Source organism: Neofelis nebulosa, chromosome 13 (genome assembly GCF_028018385.1).
Source record: "Neofelis nebulosa isolate mNeoNeb1 chromosome 13, mNeoNeb1.pri, whole genome shotgun sequence".
Taxonomy (NCBI): Eukaryota; Metazoa; Chordata; class Mammalia; order Carnivora; family Felidae; genus Neofelis; species Neofelis nebulosa.
The window spans coordinates 85,227,455-85,246,595 of record NC_080794.1 but is presented as its reverse complement, the minus strand read 5'-3'; the positions used below and the strand labels follow the sequence as shown (position 1 = coordinate 85,246,595).

At 42.5% G+C, this 19,141-nt stretch overlaps 1 protein-coding gene across 2 annotated transcripts in view; it reads right to left on the bottom strand.

The window, feature by feature from the left end:
• Positions 1 to 12,959, bottom strand: part of ZRANB1 (zinc finger RANBP2-type containing 1) — a 43,699-nt gene extending 30,740 nt beyond the window's left edge. Inside the window, exons 1-2 of one of the 2 annotated variants that reach the window (XM_058698065.1) lie at positions 12,775 to 12,959; positions 10,630 to 11,480 (exon numbers count right to left, since the gene is read on the bottom strand). In XM_058698065.1, the coding sequence (XP_058554048.1) occupies positions 10,630 to 11,480; positions 12,775 to 12,815 (892 nt within the window). In that variant the 5' untranslated portion in view covers positions 12,816 to 12,959. Of the gene's footprint in view, positions 1 to 10,629; positions 11,481 to 12,774 lie in introns of those variants that run through there. The other variant, XM_058698066.1, reaches the window with a different exon arrangement.
• Positions 12,960 to 19,141: the final 6,182 nt, after the last annotated feature.

Below are 19,141 nucleotides of genomic sequence, written 5' to 3'. Positions count from 1 at the left end.
GGGCCGGTTGCCAGGGAAACCAACCTTGGGATTAGAGGGTTGGGAGTTTCGCCCCGTCCCACTCCCACCTCCTGGGAAGAGGAGAGGAAAGGAGGACAGGAGGGGAGAGGAGGGGGGAGAGGAGGGGGGGAGAGGGGGAGAGGAAGGAGGGGGAGACGGGGGGGGGGGGGGACAGGGGGAGGGGGAGACAGGGAGGGGGGAGGGGGGAGACGGGGAGGGGGGAGGGGGGAGGGAGAGGGGAGAGAGAGGGGAAAGGGGACGGGAGAGGGGAGGGGGGAGAGAGGGGGGAGAGAGGGGAGGGGGAGAGAGGGGGGAGAGGAGGGGGAGAGAGGGGGGAGAGGAGGGGAGAGAGGGGGAGAGAGGGGGAGAGAGGGGGAGAGAGGAAAGAGAGGGGGAGAGAGGAGAGAGAGGGGAGAGAGGAGAGAGAGAGGGGAGAGGAGAGAGAGAGGGGAGAGGAGAGAGAGAGGGAGAGGAGGGGAGAGGAGAGGAGAGGAGAGAGGGGAGAGGAGAGAGGGGAGGGGAGGGGAGAGGGGAGAGGGGAGGGGAGAGGAGAGGAGAGAGGAGAGGAGAAGAGAGGAGAGGAGAGGAGAGGAGAGGAGAGGAGAGGAGAGGGGAGAGGAGAGGGGAGGGAGGGGAGGGGAGGGGAGGGGAGGGGAGAGGAGAGGAGAGGAGAGGAGAGGAGAGGAGAGGAGAGGAGACAGGAGAGGAGAGGAGAGGAGAGACAGGAGAGGAGACAGGAGAGGAGAGAGGAGAGGAGAGAAGAGAGGAGAGGAGAGAGGAGAGGAGAGAGGAGAGGAGAGGAGAGGAGAGGAGAGGAGAGAGAGAGAGGAGAGGGGAGAGGAGAGGAGAGAGGAGAGGAGAGAGGGGAGAGGAGAGGAGAGAGGGGAGAGGAGAGAGGGGAGGGAGAGGAGAGAGGAGAGGGGAGGGGAGAGGGGAGAGAGGAGAGGAGAGGAGAGGAGAGGAGAGGAGAGGAGAGGAGAGAGGAGAGGAGAGGAGAGGAGAGGGGAGGGGAGGGGAGGGGAGGGGAGAGGAGAGGAGAGGAGAGACAGGAGAGGAGAGACAGGAGAGGAGAGAGGAGAGAGGAGAGGAGAGAGGAGAGGAGAGGGGAGAGGAGAGGAGAGGAGAGGAGAGGAGAGGAGAGGAGAAGAGAGGAGAGGAGAGAGGAGAGGAGAGGGGAGAGGAGAGGGGAGAGGAGAGGGGAGAGGAGAGGAGAGGAGAGAGGAGAGGAGAGGAGAGAGGAGAGGAGAGGAGAGGAGAGGAGAGGAGAGAGGAGAGGAGAGAGGAGAGGGGAGAGGAGAGGGGAGAGGAGAGGAGAGGAGAGGAGAGGAGAGGAGAGGAGAGGAGAGGAGAGGAGAGAGGAGAGGAGAGGAGAGGAGAGGAGAGGAGAGAGGAGAGGAGAGAGGAGAGGAGAGAGGAGAGGGAGGGGAGAGAGGAGAGGAGAGGAGAGGAGAGAGAGGAGAGGGGAGGGGAGGGAGAGGGGAGGGGAGGGGAGGGGAGGGGAGGGGAGGGGAGGGGAGAGGAGAGGAGAGGAGAGGAGACAGGAGAGGAGAGGAGAGACAGGAGAGGAGACAGGAGAGGAGAGAGGAGAGGAGAGAAGAGAGGAGAGGAGAGAAGAGAGGAGAGGAGAGAGAGGAGAGGAGAGGAGAGGAGAGGGAGAGGAGAGAGAGAGAGAGGGAGAGGAGAGGGGAGAGGAGAGGAGAGAGGGGAGAGGAGAGGAGAGAGGGGAGAGGAGAGGAGAGAGGGGAGAGGAGAGAGGGGAGGGGAGAGGAGAGAGGAGAGGGGAGGGGAGAGGGGAGAGAGGAGAGGAGAGGAGAGGAGAGGAGAGGAGAGGAGAGGAGAGGGGAGGGGAGAGGAGAGGGGAGGGGAGGGGAGGGGAGGGGAGAGGGGAGGGGAGGGGAGGGGAGGGGAGAGGAGAGGAGAGGAGAGGAGAGGAGAGGAGAGGAGAGGAGAGAGAGAGAGGAGAGAGGAGAGGAGAGGAGAGAGGAGAGGAGAGGAGAGGAGAGGAGAGGAGAGGAGAAGAGAGGAGAGGAGAGAGGAGAGGAGAGGGAGAGGAGAGGAGAGAGGAGAGGAGAGGAGAGGAGAGAGGAGAGGAGAGGAGAGAGGAGAGGAGAGGAGAGGAGAGGAGAGGAGAGGAGAGGAGAGGAGAGAGGAGAGAGGAGAGGAGAGAGGAGAGGGAGAGGAGAGGGAGAGGAGAGGAGAGGAGAGAGGAGAGGAGAGGAGAGGAGAGGAGAGGAGAGGAGAGGAGGAGGAGAGGAGAGGAGAGGAGAGGAGAGAGGAGAGAGGAGAGGAGAGAGGAGAGGGGAGGGGAGAGGAGGGGGAGAGGAGAGGAGAGGGGAGAGGAGAGGGGAGAGGAGAGGAGAGGAGAGGAGAGAGGAGAGGGGAGGGGAGAGGAGAGGAGAGAGGAGAGAGGGGAGGGGAGGGGAGAGGAGAGGAGAGGAGAGGAGAGGGGAGAGGGGAGGGGAGAGGAGAGGGGAGGGGAGAGGAGAGGGGAGGGGAGAGGAGAGGGGAGGGGAGGGGAGAGGGAGGGGAGGGGAGAGGGGAGAGGAGGGGAGAGGGGAGAGGAGAGGGGAGAGGAGAGGGGAGAGGAGAGGGGAGAGGAGAGGAGAGAGGGGAGAGGAGAGAGGAGAGGAGAGAGGAGAGGGAGGCTAAATTAATCACCGATGGCCAAAGATTTGATGGATCTCACCCGTGTAATTAGGCCTCGGTAAAACCCCCTGAACTATGAGGGCTGGAAAGCTTCCAGGCCGGTGAAAATGCAGAGGTCCTGGGAGCGTGGCAGCCAACACAGGACATGGAAAGTCCCTTCCCTTGCCCTCTGCATCTCTCCCACCTGGTTGTTCCAGAGTTCTAAGCTTTTATAATAAACCAGTCACCAAGTAAGTAAAAGGTTTTCCTGAGTTCTGTGAGCAATTCTCACAAATTAACTGAACCCAAGCAGCGGTCGTGGAAACCTATAATTTATAACCAGTAGATGAGAAGCACAGGTGACCCCCTGAACTTGCTATTTGTAATTAAAAAAAAAAAAAAAATGCTGTTTGTATTAATTTCCTATTGCTGCCATAACAAATTATTACAAACACAGTGGCTTAAAATAATACAAACATTGTATCTTAAAATCTGGGCAAGACCAGAAGGTCCACGGGGCCCTCACTGGGCTAATAAAATCAGGTTTGCTCCTTGGGGAGGGGGCGGGGGCGCCTTGCCTTTTCCAGCTTACAAAGGCTGCCCTCATTCTGCAGCCCATGGCCCCTCATCACTAAGACCTCCACTGCTCCACTGTCACATTTCTTTGTGTGACACATGTTCTTTCGTCTCCCTCTCTTGCTTGCAAAGACCCTTATGATTACGCTGGGCCCACCTGGATAACAGAAGGTAATTTCTCCATCTCAGGGTCCTTCCCTTCCGCCGTGCAAAGTAGCATATTCATATACTCTGGGGATTAGGATTTAAACATCTTGGGAGGCCTGGAAGGCGTCTCTGCCTGCTACACTATTTCAATCAGTCATGTAAATCCGAAAAGGAGAAGCAGCAAACCGTAGTGGGCCACAAAAAAAATACAAATTTAGACACTAACTCCTCTCGCTGATAGTGTGTTTTGTAAGATGTTTCATGTTTTGTGCCCTCAGATAGTCATCAAGAAGGTATCTCTGTGCATCAAATTCATAATTTTTATTTTTTTTAGCAAGTTAACAATTTTTAAAACTAGAGAACAGGGGCGCCTGGGTGGTTTAGTCGGTAAGCGTCCGACTTCAGCTCAACTCACGATCTTGCGGTTCAAGAGTTCGAGCCCTGCATCAGGCTCTGTGCTGACAGCTCAGAGCCTGGAGCCTGTTTCCGATTCTGTGTCTCCCTCTCTCTCTGACCCTCCCCCACTCACACTCTGTCTCTCTCTCAAAAATAAACAGTAAAATAAAATTTTTTTAATAAAAAAAATAAGCTAGAGAACAGAAGCCTCTTCTATTTCCTTACAATAATTTATATACGCTGAGTTTCCTCTAAAGTTAAAAAGTCAGCCACAAAGACACCTTAATATATGCGTAAAATCGCAACTGTGTCTCAGGTCAAAGATTTCCTTTTCTGTTTTGTTCTGATGTGGTAATTTTCTTGGTTTATACCAGCTTATTATCATTCCAGTTCACACTACTACCATTTCCCAAAAACTAATCATAAAGGGCTTTTTCTTCCACTGAAACATAATAGGGGCATCTGGGTGGCTCAGTTGATCAAATAAGCATCCGACTCTTGATTTCTGCTCAGGTCATGATCTCACAGTTCATGAGATAGAGCCCTACGTCAGGCTCCATGCTGACAGCACAGAGCCTGATTGGGACTCTCTCTCCCCATCTCTCTGCACCCTGCCCCTGTTCACATACGCACATGCACACTCTCTCTCAAAATAAATTTTTTTTTTTTTTTTTTTTTTTTTTTTTTTAATTTTAGGGGTGCCTGGCTGGCTCAATCGGTTGAGTGTCCGACTTCAGTTCAGGTCATGATCTCGTGGTTTGTGAGTTCGAACCCACGTCAAGCTCTGTGCTGACAGCTAGGAGCTTGGAACCTGCTTCAGCTTGTGTGTCTTCCTCTCTCTCTACCTAGCCCCCGCTTGTGTGCTCGCTCTCTCTCTCTCAAAAATAAACATTAAAAAAATAATTAAAAATTTAAAAATTTTTTTAAAGAAATATTAATATAATTTTGTTTGGGTTATTGTACAACACTCATTTGACCAGATACACCATATCTCAAAACCAGGAATAAAAAAAGTCACCATGGAACATTATGTTTGCAATACATTTGTCTTTCCACAAAAAGAAAAACACTAACACAACTTTAATAAGTTTATTTTCTTGAGAAAAACCATCTATATGCATAATTCTTAAGAATGATACCAAATAAATCGAATATTTTTAAATGTAACAAGCCTATACCTTGCTAATTTGTTAAAATGAAAAAAAGGTAAAAAAACGAAAATGAAAAAAGTTATTAGTGGAAGCAAACAAATACATTCTCACATGTCTGGCACCATACAAGCTTTAGGTATTTCTACAGGTGCATCTGGCACTCTGAAGCAGGTATATAGGAGACGGCAGACAGACAAGGGGCCAGAATACAATTGGCATCTATGGAGAAAACAGATGCCATAAATATTATTTTCAACACAGTTATGAGAAAAAGTGAAATAGATCAAATAGAACTACCTTTGTAGACAACTTGAAAGAAAAGGTTAATTCAAACATATTTTCTGTTTTCAGAATCATGTAAATTTTTAAACACATCAAGCTTTTGCTCAGGAATAATCCAGACTACAAGCCTCATGTGCCACTCCAGCATGCTCACTGATAAGGAGGTTCTGATTTAGCCTGTAAGTCAGTGATTCTCAACAGGGGACACCAGTGCACACACAGGTCACCACCCCAACGCTTGGGAGCAACAGGAGACATTACTGCTGCACAAATTCTCTATAATGTCACTGCCATGGGGCAACTGAATTATTTTCAGCATACAAATCCAGTTTCAACATGTACTTGTTATACAAGCTTGATTCTTCTTCCCCTACACCTTCAACACGCCCCCCACCCCCAATCTCAAATCCTTCCCATCTTCATTAGCAGGGTCACTGGAAAGTTAAACATAAGAAAGATGCATCTATTGTGTAAGACATGAGACAAAATGCCAAACAGAAATAACAGATCCAACTACGACTGAATATAAAACAAGTAAAAAATTTAATTTGCTTTAGGACTTTATAGCAAACACATGATTTTTTTCTTTATATCATATATTCATCAAATTGTCAAATATTCATCACTGAAGGCTGGAAGACAGAAGAATTTAAGGTAAAGAAATGACTTCAGACTTTTCAAATCCACAGACTGTCTAGTGATAAACTGAGGCCTGCCTCTTACAGTAAGACTCTATTATACCAACTTCCTACTTTTCTCTGACAAGGAGAAGTCAAGTTGGCTCCCACTGGGTCAAGCCCCAGGGGTACTAAGTAAAAAATACAGAAAGCTAGGAAGAAAGCCAAAAAATCTAGAAATTCGGGAAAGGAGCGTAAAGTATGTATTCAGATCCCGGTTTCCAGAAGGGTTTATTCACTGACTGGTTCAACAAATACCTGAATGCCTGCTATATACCAGGCACTGTTTTAGGTACTAGGATATGCTGTGAACAACAAAAAATTCCTGGCCTTCACAAAGCTTAAATTCTAAGGAAGAAAGAGACAAATAATAAAGTGACCGAGTATACTGGAAAGTGACAACCGAAACGAAAATTAAAGCTGAGGAAAGGGAGTGAGGACAGGGCTGAAATTTTAGACACAGTCAGAGAGGCCTCACCGAGAAGGTAACAAATGAGAAAAGAACATATGTGACCAAATCCACTAATCCTGCAATCTAGAGAATGAGCAATCCAGACAGAGGAAACAGCAAGTGCAAAGGCTTGAGGCTCATCTGTCAGAGAAGAAAGGTGGCCACATGGGCTAAAGAGAAACTGAGAGCAACAGAAGGCTAGAAGGGAAACAATGTATGTGGGGGGAAGAAAGGTGCAGGGCACAGCTGAGGGCGGCCTACGGGGTCTTTGAGGGACTCTGACTTTTACTGTGAGCAAAGCAGGCGATCACTGAAGAGTACTGAGCAGAGTTTTAAGAGAAGCTCCTATGTGGAGAATAGTTTGTAAAAGAGGACAAGGATCATGCTTTGGACAAGGGTAGTAAGAAGTGGTCGGATTCTGGATATATTTCGAAGGCAGAGCCAGTAAGATTTTCTGACAAGAAGGAAAGGAGTGAGAGAAAAAAGAGGAGAATCAGGAATGGCGGAGGCTTTTGGCACAGCCAGTGGAAAGATAAACATGCCATCAAGGGAGAGGGGGACCGGTTGGCTCAGTCGGTTAAGCGTCCCACTCATGGTTTCAGTTCAGGCCATGATCTTGCAGTTGGTCATCAGGCGCTCTGCACTGACAGAGCAGAGCCTGCTTGGGATTCCCTCTCTCTCTGTCTCTCTCTCTCTCTCTGTCCCCCCGCTAGTGCACTCTCAAAATAAAAATAAAAAACAATTTTTTTAGAAAGGGGAGAGAAGAACTGTGAAAGAATACACTTAATGGAGAGACCGGTTCAGTTTCAGCTTCGCTGAGTTGGCAAGAAATTTGAAATATTAGCTATTCAAGAGAAGATGTGGTATACACAGCTGGATGTACGAGTCCAGGATTCAGAAATACAAAACGTTATCACACGGATTTAATTTGGGATTCTTATGTGATCCCGTATCTTTTCAAGGGATCAACTTGGGCCACAAATTTAAATATGCTTCCAAGGGGCAACCAATTCACTGCAACAGAAGTAAAACGGCGTTAGGCAGTGCTGCCCTATTCTCGAGGGACATTATCTATCCAGTGGGAAAGGCAGTCTATGATTAGCACTGACATGACCTCCCAGAAAATACCTGGCACCAAACTGCAGACATTCCAGAGACAAGTGCATATTTAAATACACCTCTGCCCTTTCCATCCCGGTTCCCACCCCCAGATTCCACTTTTACTGATGTCAGGTTTTGTTTGGCATTGCTGTCCCCGATGTCCTTCTCTCACCACATAAGATAATAATGATTCATGTGAAACTTACACTCAACAGTCATGTAAAACAGAAACTCGCTCCATATTGTTGGCACTTCAGTTTACTTTTGCCTTCTTAACAACTGCATCTTCTTCATTCCTATTTTAACCGGCTACAAAGCTGGCCAGAAGTTGAGACTTTTTCCGATTTCAAAAGGGAAAGTCTCACATTTTATACTTAGTATAAATGTTACACTCAGTAAGCATTTTGTAATTAGCGTATATACCTCGGAGATGATTGTTTCCCTATATGCGCTGCCAAAGGGAGCACAGAGATGATTTTCTTAAATGCCTGACATGGACAAGCCATTATACACCATATCTGATGAAATCTGGAGAACATAAGGCAGGCAGACAAAGGGAAGTAAAGATTAATTTTCAGTACATGTGGACTTCTGTTAATTAACCCAACACAATGTAAACAAAAAAAAGTTTTAAACATATTTCAGTGATGTTTACAAATCAGGACACGACTACTCAATAAAGACAGGGTCGTTAATTTTTAGTACAACAGTTCAAAACCATATTGTATGGTGAACAAAAATATCTGTTGATAGGAAAGACAACGCACATTACCAAGAACCAAATACAATCAATACTTGGTCCTAAGACCCTAGAAATTCTGGAGTGGGTGGGAACAGTGACTTAATGACAAAGAAACTGTTTTGTAAACGAAACAAAAACAAATAAATACAATATCGGTCCTGCTGGCAGTTTTTGTTCCACCTTTAAAATGAGCTCACAGCTATCAAAATGTGAAGTACAAGGATGGTTATCTCAAAAGACATAAGGATTATGTGGAAAGAAATAAAAGGCAGCATCAGAGAGAGACAGAGTAATCCTAAAGGCAAGAAGTAATAGCCACAGAGTTTTATCGATTGGTCTAATTTATGTGTTTCAAGAGAAAATATTCCTAAGCCGAAGTTCTTATCTTGAGATCCACTAACTTGAAAAAACTATGAACCTCTGATTTCTGAAGGATTCTATGACCCCAACAGAGGTTAATAAGCGTCGCAATGTACTTCATTTCCATCTATAAACATATGTGTACTACCACATGACCTTGTAATAAATGTATGCATGGTACACTACCACTAGGCAAAAATGATTTTAAGAGTGGTTTCAAAAGATATGCAGGTAATTTAAAGACAATCACAACTAGATATAAAAGGTCACATAAGATTCCTATTATATGGAATATCCAGAAAAGGTAAACCCAGAGACAGAAAGATGTGATTGCCAAGGCCTTGGAGGAGGAGGGGATGTGAAGTAACTGCTTAAGGGGTACAGGATTTCCTTTCAGGGTGATGAAAATGTTTCAGAACCAAACAGGTGGTGGGTGCACAACACTGTGAATGCACTAAATGCCCAATTTGTTCACTTTCGAAATAGTGAATCTTAGGTTATAGGACTCCGACCTCAATAAAATACATAAAACCCTTTTGTATGAATGAATGAATGAATGAATGAATTAAAGAAAGAAGGAAAGAAAGAAGGAAGGAAGGAAGGAAGGAAGGAAGGAAGGAAGGAAGGAAAGAAAGAAAGAAAGAAAGAAAGAAAGAAAGAAAGAAGAAAAGGAAAGAAAAGAAAAGAAAAGAAAAAAGAAAAGAAAACAAAGAATAACATTTATGGTACCCCAATTTGGGGAGAAAAGAAAAAAATCAATGGGATGAAATGGGACAACACAGATAGCCTAAAATGGCTCAGTGGATTCTCATCCCTAGTGCTCAAAATAGGAGAAAATTGGAACTAAGAGTTACTAAGTGCCTACTATGTTTGGGTGTTAAGAAGGACTCATCTCCTGGGACATTCTTTTTGTCAGGGCAAAATTAAAATAAAAAACTCAGATTTCTTGAAATCTACTCTTAGGACTTGCAGGTTCATATAGTTATGTCTTCTATGTTCTTGGAGCTATAGTTAGAGAAAAGAAATTCATACTGGGGAAAATATATATGTATGTACATATATGTGTGTATATATACACACATACATAATACGTGTGTGTATATATATATATATATATATACACACATACATATATACATACACATACGTGTGTGTGTATTTATACACACACACACACACACACACACACACACACACACACACATACACACAGAGCTAAGCTATGTTTAAGGCTTAGGTATTGTTCCATGCAATATTTAACTTGAGTTCTCGCTCAAAATAATCCTTTACAAAAATTTTCTTTACAAAACACAATGTCAGAATAAGCACCCATCCAAATAATTTAAATCATAAAATGCCAATAGCTAACCTACTCAAAAAGAAAAGAAAAAGCACAGACAATCCAATAACTGCTTTTGTGAATTACATCACAACTATTTAACTCACAAGGTTAGTAACCAGAGAAAACCCTGCTCTCACATCATGTCCTGGTCCTTTAACAGGTCTGAGCCAGTAACTGGGACCAATGCAGAATTTCCTTAGGAAGCACTAAAACCACAAAACACACAAAGCATAATCTGAACTGTGGAATTCAGCTAGCTACATGAAATCAGTTTCATAAAATTTGCAAATATTTACTACATGACATTCATGTTAAATTAACATCGGTATTTTCAAGGTCAATACTATGTTTGTTCAACTTCTTGGAGTCACATTTTTGTGATATTTTTAACATCTGACTAAAGCTTCTATCATCACAAGATGCTCACACTGTTTACAAACACTCTGAAGCAGCAGCTGGTGTTCCTCAGTCACATCTTGTTACAATAAATAGAGTAGCAGTTTTAAACCCCAGGTATATTCTTTTTCTACTGATGTGTAAAGAACTCTGCTTTAACTTAAAAGTTTTTCTCCCTAATGATGGAAAAACACACAATGAAATGAAGGCAATTTAGGACAAAGTTGTAATAAGATAAAAAATACAGAGATTGTTAGGCATGCATACTGGGAGTATAGCTATCATGCTGAATGAGCGAAATGCTAAATAATAATGACCCTACTTATATCTTTCATGTCATTTTTAGTATCTTCCTATCCCATTCCAAAAAGGCAGAAACTTACCCACACAAGCATTGAGGAATAGCCAGTCGGTCTTTTTCATCCTGTTTTTAATTTGTTTTAGTTTTTTGAAGTCCACTTCAAGTTCCTCCTTACTGCCAACAGCACCAGCCAATTCGATCCTCTGAAAATCCATTTTCATTTCAGAGTCTCGTTTCGTAGTGGGAGGCGATCTTCTTTGGCTATTACCACTGCTGCAGCCGCCCCTCCATCGAGTTCGGTCTTGCTCATTTATTATTGAAGAAGCCTCATCAGTCTCTGCCAACTCTATTGCTTCAATATTATTAGGTCTGGGATGATCGCAAACAACACACTTTTTAGCCTTGGCCCAGTTTTCATACGTGCAAACAGAACAAGTCCAATGCTGGGTCCTTGTGTTCGGTTTATTTCTATCATTGTATTCCTCGCAAGGATCAACAGAAAAAGCAACTGGTCTTGAGCCAGATCCTGAGGATTGAGGAGACTCTGTGGGACTCCTGGTCCTACGCTGGGATAAGCACTGGGTACATCTGATTGCTCTTGGCCAGTTCAAATATGTGCACATGTGGCATGACCATTTATTTGCGTTTTCCATGCTGTACGAAGACTTAACCCTTGGTCTTGCACTAGAGTCTGGACATATCAAAGGACTACTTCCTCCTTCAGTGCTGGAAGGATCCCAATCTCTACCAACATCACTTGAACCGCTTTTAAATGGATCTTCTGTGATAATTGTTCCACTTGGTCTCTGGGCGCGACACATAGTACACTTGATGGCAGATGGCCAGTTTTCATACGTACAGTATTCACAAGCCCACTTAATTCCACGTTCTGACATTGTGCTCTTCTTGAAGTGAGTTATGTCAAGCAGGAAGCTATAAATAATTAGGACATGGTTATTAAAACAGTAACTACATAATTCCATCTCTGAAAACGTGCCCCAAAACCAAAGTACCCTTCAACTTCTAAAATATAAACTTCTCAGAAGATGCATGTAAGATTTAATACTGAACTATTTCTTATCCTTATTTTTCTGATTTCCATCAGAGACACTAGAGAGAAGTTTCCAACGAAAAATCTGAGACCTCGAGATTTAATGAAATTTTACTTTAGAACGCAAAAGAGATAAGCAGAAAATAAAGGGAGGTTCGTTTTTTTGAGAGGGAAGCACGTTAAAACAGAGAAGCCACTAACAGGAGTTTAATTTAAGCCATCAATTTAGAAAGGTAACCAAAAATTAAGATTCAAAGAGAAAGGGAAGAACACAAGCCAAGCAACTTAAATACAGAACCATTCTCAAATTATGAACGACATCGATTCTTATGCTATCTAGGTACAGTATCATAATGTTTGATTCCTTGAAGAACTCAGAAGATCAAACAAATTCTATCATTTTTGCTAAGGAAAAGCAGCTTAAAAGTGCTATCCACTGTTCTTAATAAGTACAGGCAGAAAGAAAAATGCTCAAGAGTAATCCTTACAATCAGAAAGTGACACTGTGAAATACAGATCAAGTCCCGTGACAGCCTAACATCCTCAAAATCTAGTTGTCTGGAACACACAAAAATAAAAATTGTACATCACCGACTGGGACAATAAAATCGACGGAACGTCCCTAGACAGCTACAGTAGCATACCTACTCCGATAGAATTCTGAATAGTCCTACTCAAAATATTTGATATTTAAGATACACTCAAAACTCAATTCATATTAAAAATATATTCAGTATTTAAGAGGTTCCTGGGATTGTACACTGGGCTTACTAACACACTAAAACGTAGACTGCAGGACTTAATGCCAACTAATTTATAAATAAAGTGACTCACACAGCAAATTTAATAATGATTTTTTTTTTAATGGCTTGAATGTAGACGTTGGCTACTAAAGACAGACTCTCCATTTTCTTAAATCCCTCCTAAACTAATTATCATTCTGCCACCTATTTTTAACCAGAAAAGTGAAAATCCTACGCAGAGTTAATAGAAGCTTTTGCCTCCCTTTCTCGGGGATTTTCCCTGACCTGAAAAGCTAAATCTTTCACTTTGTAAGTGTAGTATTGTGTCTCTGTCTGCCAAGTCCTCACCCCATTTATAGCGTGAACTCAGTTAAAAGGACAAATTCACTACAAGAAAGGCTATCATTTAAAAGCTAAAACAAAAATCACTTACTAAGGTTTTAGTTTCCATGCTATAACCTCCACCTTGCACATGGTTAGAATAAAGTACAGTTTATAAATCAGACCAAAGACCAGATTCAGTCTTCATGCTGGCTCAGATTCTGACTTCCTCAGGAGACACTGGCAAAGCGTGCTAAGTAGTTCTGTGTGACTGTGAATAGCTAGTCCTGTAAAGGAAACCAAAACTGAGTTTCACTTGAAGCCTGCTACTTTATCCAGAAGTATTTTTTTTAAGTCTGTATTTTAATCCTACTCATTTCTTTTAATAATGGACAACCGTATTTAGCATTTTAGTTTGACGCAGCAATAAAATTAGTAAACTGATCGGGCTAGTCCGTGAAATCAGACATGGGAAAGACATTTTTCTCCAAACCTTTCAGTGTGCATGCACGTGCACTAATGTCATCGTTAAGATTAACTTGGCAGTGCTAATAAGCCAGTTCGTACCCGTGTTGCTTGTTATTACTTGAGAGAGAAACGTGGTATAAACATGTAAATGAGACAAGGGAGAAAACAAATATTGCTTATATTTAGCTTTGAGGTCTTTTTTGCCTTAAGCAACTACGCTTTTTTCCTAACCCAGGTTATTTATATTGCTTAGATTTTGACATTTAAGTTGTACACGCTAATTACACACAATCTAACACCAGGCCAAAGTGTGTTAAGAGCAAGGAACTATCTTATGAACAACCATAAGATGGACAATCGAATTTAATGGCAATTTTCATATTCATTAGTCAGTTTTCTTCCTTTAGTTTCTCAGGAATGAAATATAAACAACTTGGCTCATTCCATTTGAAAATAAAATGACCAAGGAGAAAACTTACCGTGACGAACAAATGACATAATAAATATATATCCAGGGCTACCATAAGTAATTTCAGTATTTCATTTAAAACATTCACATTCTGGGGTGCCTGGGTGGCTCAGTCGGTTAAGTGTCCAACTTTGGCTCAGGTCATGATCTCACAGTTCATGAGTTCAAGCCCTGCATCGGGCTCTCTGCTATCAGCAAGGGGCCCACTCTGGATCCTCTGCACCCACCCCCGACCCCCACATCTCTGCACCTCCACCGCTTGCACTCTCTCAAAAATAAACATTTAAAAATAAAATAAAATATTCACATTCAAAATTTCATGCTTGCTTTGGTAAGTCTGTCTTCTATGTTTGCAGGCTCAACTGAACAGCTTGCGACCTTACATTATCTTAGCAAATCTTCACGGGACTAATGTGCCAGTGTAACACATTTAAATGTCCATGTCTGACAAAAAGCAAATAAAAAACTGCCATAAAAATAAAGAATCATTGTCATATATGCCTGGCAAACAGCCTCCCTCTTCAAAAACCCAGGTAACTAAGCAATCCCAAAACCATGCCAGAAAGTTTAAGGTAAGTGCATTATATTAGATAATGACATATACAGTATCAACTCTATGGGAAATTTAGACTTTGTAGAAATACTGTTTTTAATGTTTTTTGTTTGTTTATTTCTGGGGGGGGGGGGGGGGCGCAGAGAGAGAGGGAGACACAGAATCCGAAGCAGGCTCCAGGCTCCAAGCTGTCAGCACAGAGCTCGATGCGGGGCTCGAACTCATGAACCGCAAGATCATGACCTGAGCCAAAGTCGGACACTGAACGGACTGAGCCACCCAGGTGCCCCAAAATACTGTTTTTCAGTAACTGAAAACTAAAATTCATTGGAGAGGATTATCTGAGACAGCCATTTGTACATGTTGTAATCAGTAAATGGAATGGGAGAGTAAAGAAAGATAACATCAGCTCAACTACGATTTTGCATTATTGAGATGAAACTAAGTACACTTTTTCTTTCAGGCATCAAAAATCCCCAAAAAATTCATAAACTGATTTTTAATAGCAATCAGCTGTGAGAGTTAATATTGTACAGCAAAACAAAACTGTTACTAAATACCTTTTTAGTTACCATATAGTCATATACTCAAGTAAATTTAATTTACAAGTCTAATTTTACATGTAACACAGATTTTCAAATTCTAGCCAATGAATCATACTTCAATTAATTGGTACAATAAAAAGCAAAAATAAAATCTGTACAATCTGGACCCTTTTTAAGCAGAACCAGACAAAATTGCTACTCTTCAAACAAACAGTCCTTGGTTCGAATGCAATACCCATCCATGGACCAAAACGTCCACGAATCCATTTGTGCATCAAGCTCTATCTCTAGACAGACTGAATAATGTCTTCAAGTATATCAACCATTTTCTAAACTGCTAACTGCTTTCAGTTATATATCTGCCACTTCAAATACTAATAAAGGCACAAGTATCACGGGTATATGAATTAATGACCAGGGAAAAGGAGAGGCTAGAAACTAAACATTTTTTATACTGTCATGCTTAATAATGAATTACTTAGGCCATATTTGTGAAGCATTACCAAACACTGTAGGAAAAATATACCTATATGAAAGGCAATTCCTCAAAATTGCAGCCACCCTACAAATTCTCCCAACCACCTATTAAAACCCTATGAAAGAAAACTGGCGGAGTGAAATAATCCCCATCAAGTACAAACTACTTAAAAAACAGAGAAGCTCAGTTGCCAGTTATTTCCAAATGAGAAGTCATCCAAATGAAGGACTAATAGCAGTCTTTAAGGCTTTTTATTAACTTTAAAGTCTATATTCAGTAATATAAATATTAACTCATCAGTGTAAATTGTTGATATAAACATTAATTAACATAAAACTGTGGAAATTTACAACTGCTCAGGAAGCATCTTAGGGAATATAGATGAAAGTTACAACTAGCATGATATTCCAAGCATGCTGAATTTCTAGTATGTTACAGTATCACATGGTAATTCTGAACTGCAATATTTATAAATAAGAAGTACTACTTAACTCTCAAGCCAAAAATCCCACAGTCATACCCTCTTTTCTCCTCCACCTCTTTCTCATCACTCTCTCTCCTCACAAGAGAGGAAACTGGCCTTGAGCAAGATCTTGAAGACTGAGTACATGGTGAACCCTCTATCCACAAATATGACCTCATTTCAGGGCTCCAACAGCTTATTACATCCTACATTAAACCTCTTATCTTCCTTTCACGGCCAACTCCTAACCCAGACTTCCCCACTATCCATTAAGGACACCATGAAGACCTCTGCACCCCACACAGAAGAAACACAGAATCCTCTTGAATTCTGCCTTGCCCAGCCCCCTCCGATTCTCACTAGTAGCTTCTGTCCAATCAGTTGCTTTCTTCCCCATTCCCACCGTCATCAACCCTTCTCAGTTCAGGTCAGAAGTACTATAATAGCTTCCTAAGCGCCTTGCCTTTCTAAATCCAGCCAGCTTACTGTTACCAGAAAAATCCTCCTAACAGCAAGGCCCTCTTTCAGAAGCTCTTCTGCCGCAGTATAAATTCCCACCTCCTTCCCACCACACACACAGCCCACCTCACAGACTCACTCCCAAACATATCATACATGCCCAGCCACCTGCACGTACCCGACCGGCGCCCACACCCCAACCAGACACCAAGGCACTACCTTAAAAACACAAGCAAAACAGACACACACACTCAACTTGCAGCAAATCCCACCCCTTCTTTAAAGCAGTGTTCAAGTCTCCTCTCTCTCATGGGTTTTTTCCAAACTAGTTCAAGTACACTCCAAGCAACCACACTTCTATTGGCATTTGGCACTTACTGTATTTCCTCTCGAGGCTAGTTTCTGGAATACTGATTTGCATGTGTGTTCCCTGTATAATTCCCTGCCTTCAGTTTTCAATCAGATAGCCGAGCCTTCAAAAACTGTGGGTCAGGGCATCAAGAGGCATGAAATGTGGGCAAGCCTTGTGTTTATAAAACCCACAGAACAGACCACACTGAGGGCCCTGGAAAAAGAAGTCAGGAGTGGAGCTTAGAGCAATTTCAGGCAAAAAAGAGAAATTCTACAGGATGGGATCCACTCCTGTGGCAAGACCTCAGTAGACAGCGTCCACTGCTAACAGCTAGGTGTCAAACCATAGGCACTCATGAGCTGGTTAACTATTCAAGTCCTGCAATGGAAAGGACACAAGCACAAAAACTTGTGCAATCATTAAATACCTGCTGAAAGTGCTAAGTGTATGCAAAATTTTATGAAAATAATCAAGAATTAGATCTCAAATATGTCCTGACCCTCCTATACAGAGATCACAATTATCTACGTCATTTGTATCTAATGAGTAGATTTAAGTTAAACATACTTGCTAAGGTCCCTTTCCAAGAATTTGTGGACAAGCTGGACAAAGTAAATTGAGTTAAAATAACAAAGGTTAAATAACACCTGCCATGATGACTTTGGTCTTACCGACACTGTACCTGATTAAATGAACCAATTACCCATACAACTAGTACATCTAACTTCATTCCAACCAAAGTCCCTGAAATAAAACAAAGAATATAAAGTTTACATTTTAACATGTGAACACTGCATAATTAGGAAAAACCATAATAAAAGCTACAATTCTAATAGCTTTTCTTCCAAACCAGTTAGCAATCCATTGATTAGAATGGAAGATCCATAGACACAAAATTTATAAACTGTGTCAAAAATCTTGCACAAAAGTAATGCTCTTTCTTTTAATCTACTCTCTATTCTTTTCAAGAGGAATTCTATCCCTCTAAGCATGTACTAGAGTTTTATTTGTAATCTTGCCAACCTACTCTATACTCTTTACTTCCGAGACAGTAACAGAAATAATACACACACACCTATACATACGTACATATATACACATATATATGTGAATATGTATCTTGAGCTCCTATACAAGTTTCAGAGATTTCACAGGTCAATCATGTACCCCACATAATAATTCCAAACAACAAATTTAACAACCTATGACAAGTTACCAAAGGTCTACAATGCTCAGGGCATCTGCAATCCAATTAGATGAAACAGGACTATGGTTTTCTTAAATATGTATGGAAGTGGGGTGATTATCTCCAAGAGTGCATATCAACCCAGCATTTAAAAAATAACACCTTTGGGGCGCCTGGGTGGCTCAGTCGGTTGAGCGGCCGACTTCGGCTCAGGTCATGATCTCGCAGTCCATGGGTTCGAGCCCCGCATCAGGCTCTGTGCTGACAGCTCAGAGCCTGGAGCCTGTTTCGGATTCTGTGTCTCCCTCTCTCTCTGACCCTCCCCCGTTCATGCTCTGTCTCTGTCTCAAAAATAAATAAACGTTAAAAAAAATTTTTTAAATAAATAAATAATAAAAAATAACACCTTTTGCAAGAACTACAAAGATGCTACCTCATTTAGAATTTGACTTCTTTCCGGGCACCTGGGTGGCTCAGTCAGTTAAGCATCCAACTCTTGATTTCAGCTCAGGTCATGATCTCACAGTTCATGGGATTGAGCCCAAGTCAGGCTCTGCAATGACAGCACGGAGCCTGCTTGGGATTCTCTCTCTCCCCCTCTCTCTGCCCCTCCCCCGCTCAACACACAGCCTCATGCATGCGCTCTCTTTCTACCCCCTTTCAAAATAAACATCTTTTTAAAAAAGAATTTGATTTCTTTCACTATCCTATTCTCTGTTCATACGAAACAGATTAATCCCAATTAACAAAGTATCCATAGAAACAAAGATTTCATTACTATACCTAGCCCAACAAAAAGGCCATCCTTTTGCCAAACACCATGGATGTTGTTATTTGTGGGCTACAGGAAGGAGGGGTACAAACTTGGAACTTTTAGACAATCAATGAGTTCTATGTAAAAGAAAGAAAAAGATGTGAAAATCTGGGAAAACCAAATGGATGAAATATTCCAAGGCAAAACAAACTCAGAGGCACCATCTAATCCAAAAGTATCTTTTTTCCAATACTTTAACTTTGCCCAAATTTGTTGTTTTGATTAACTTCCATTCCACTTAAGTTATTTTAATTAAAACCCTTATTTTATATGGGGTGCCTGGCTGGCTCAGGCAGTGGAGCACATGACTCTTGATCTCAGGGTTGTGAGTTCAAGACCCATGGTGGATGTGGAGATTACTTAAAAATAACACTTTCCAAAAAAACACTTATTGTATAAGCCCAAGTTATTTACAAATGTTATTTACTAATAACGTAAAGTCATTCAATCTGATCATTTATCTCAAGATTCCTTGGGGCGCCTGGGTGGCTCAGTCGGTTGAGCGTCAGGCTTCAGCTCAGGTCATGATCTCACGGTTCGTGAGTTCAAGCCCTGCGTCGGGCTCTGTGCTGACTGCTCTGAGCCTGGAGCCTGCTTCAGATTCTGTGTCTCCCTCTCTCTGACCCTCCCCTGTTCATGACCTGTCTCTGTCTCAAAAATCAAAAAAAAAAAAAAAAAAGATTCCTAGTGTA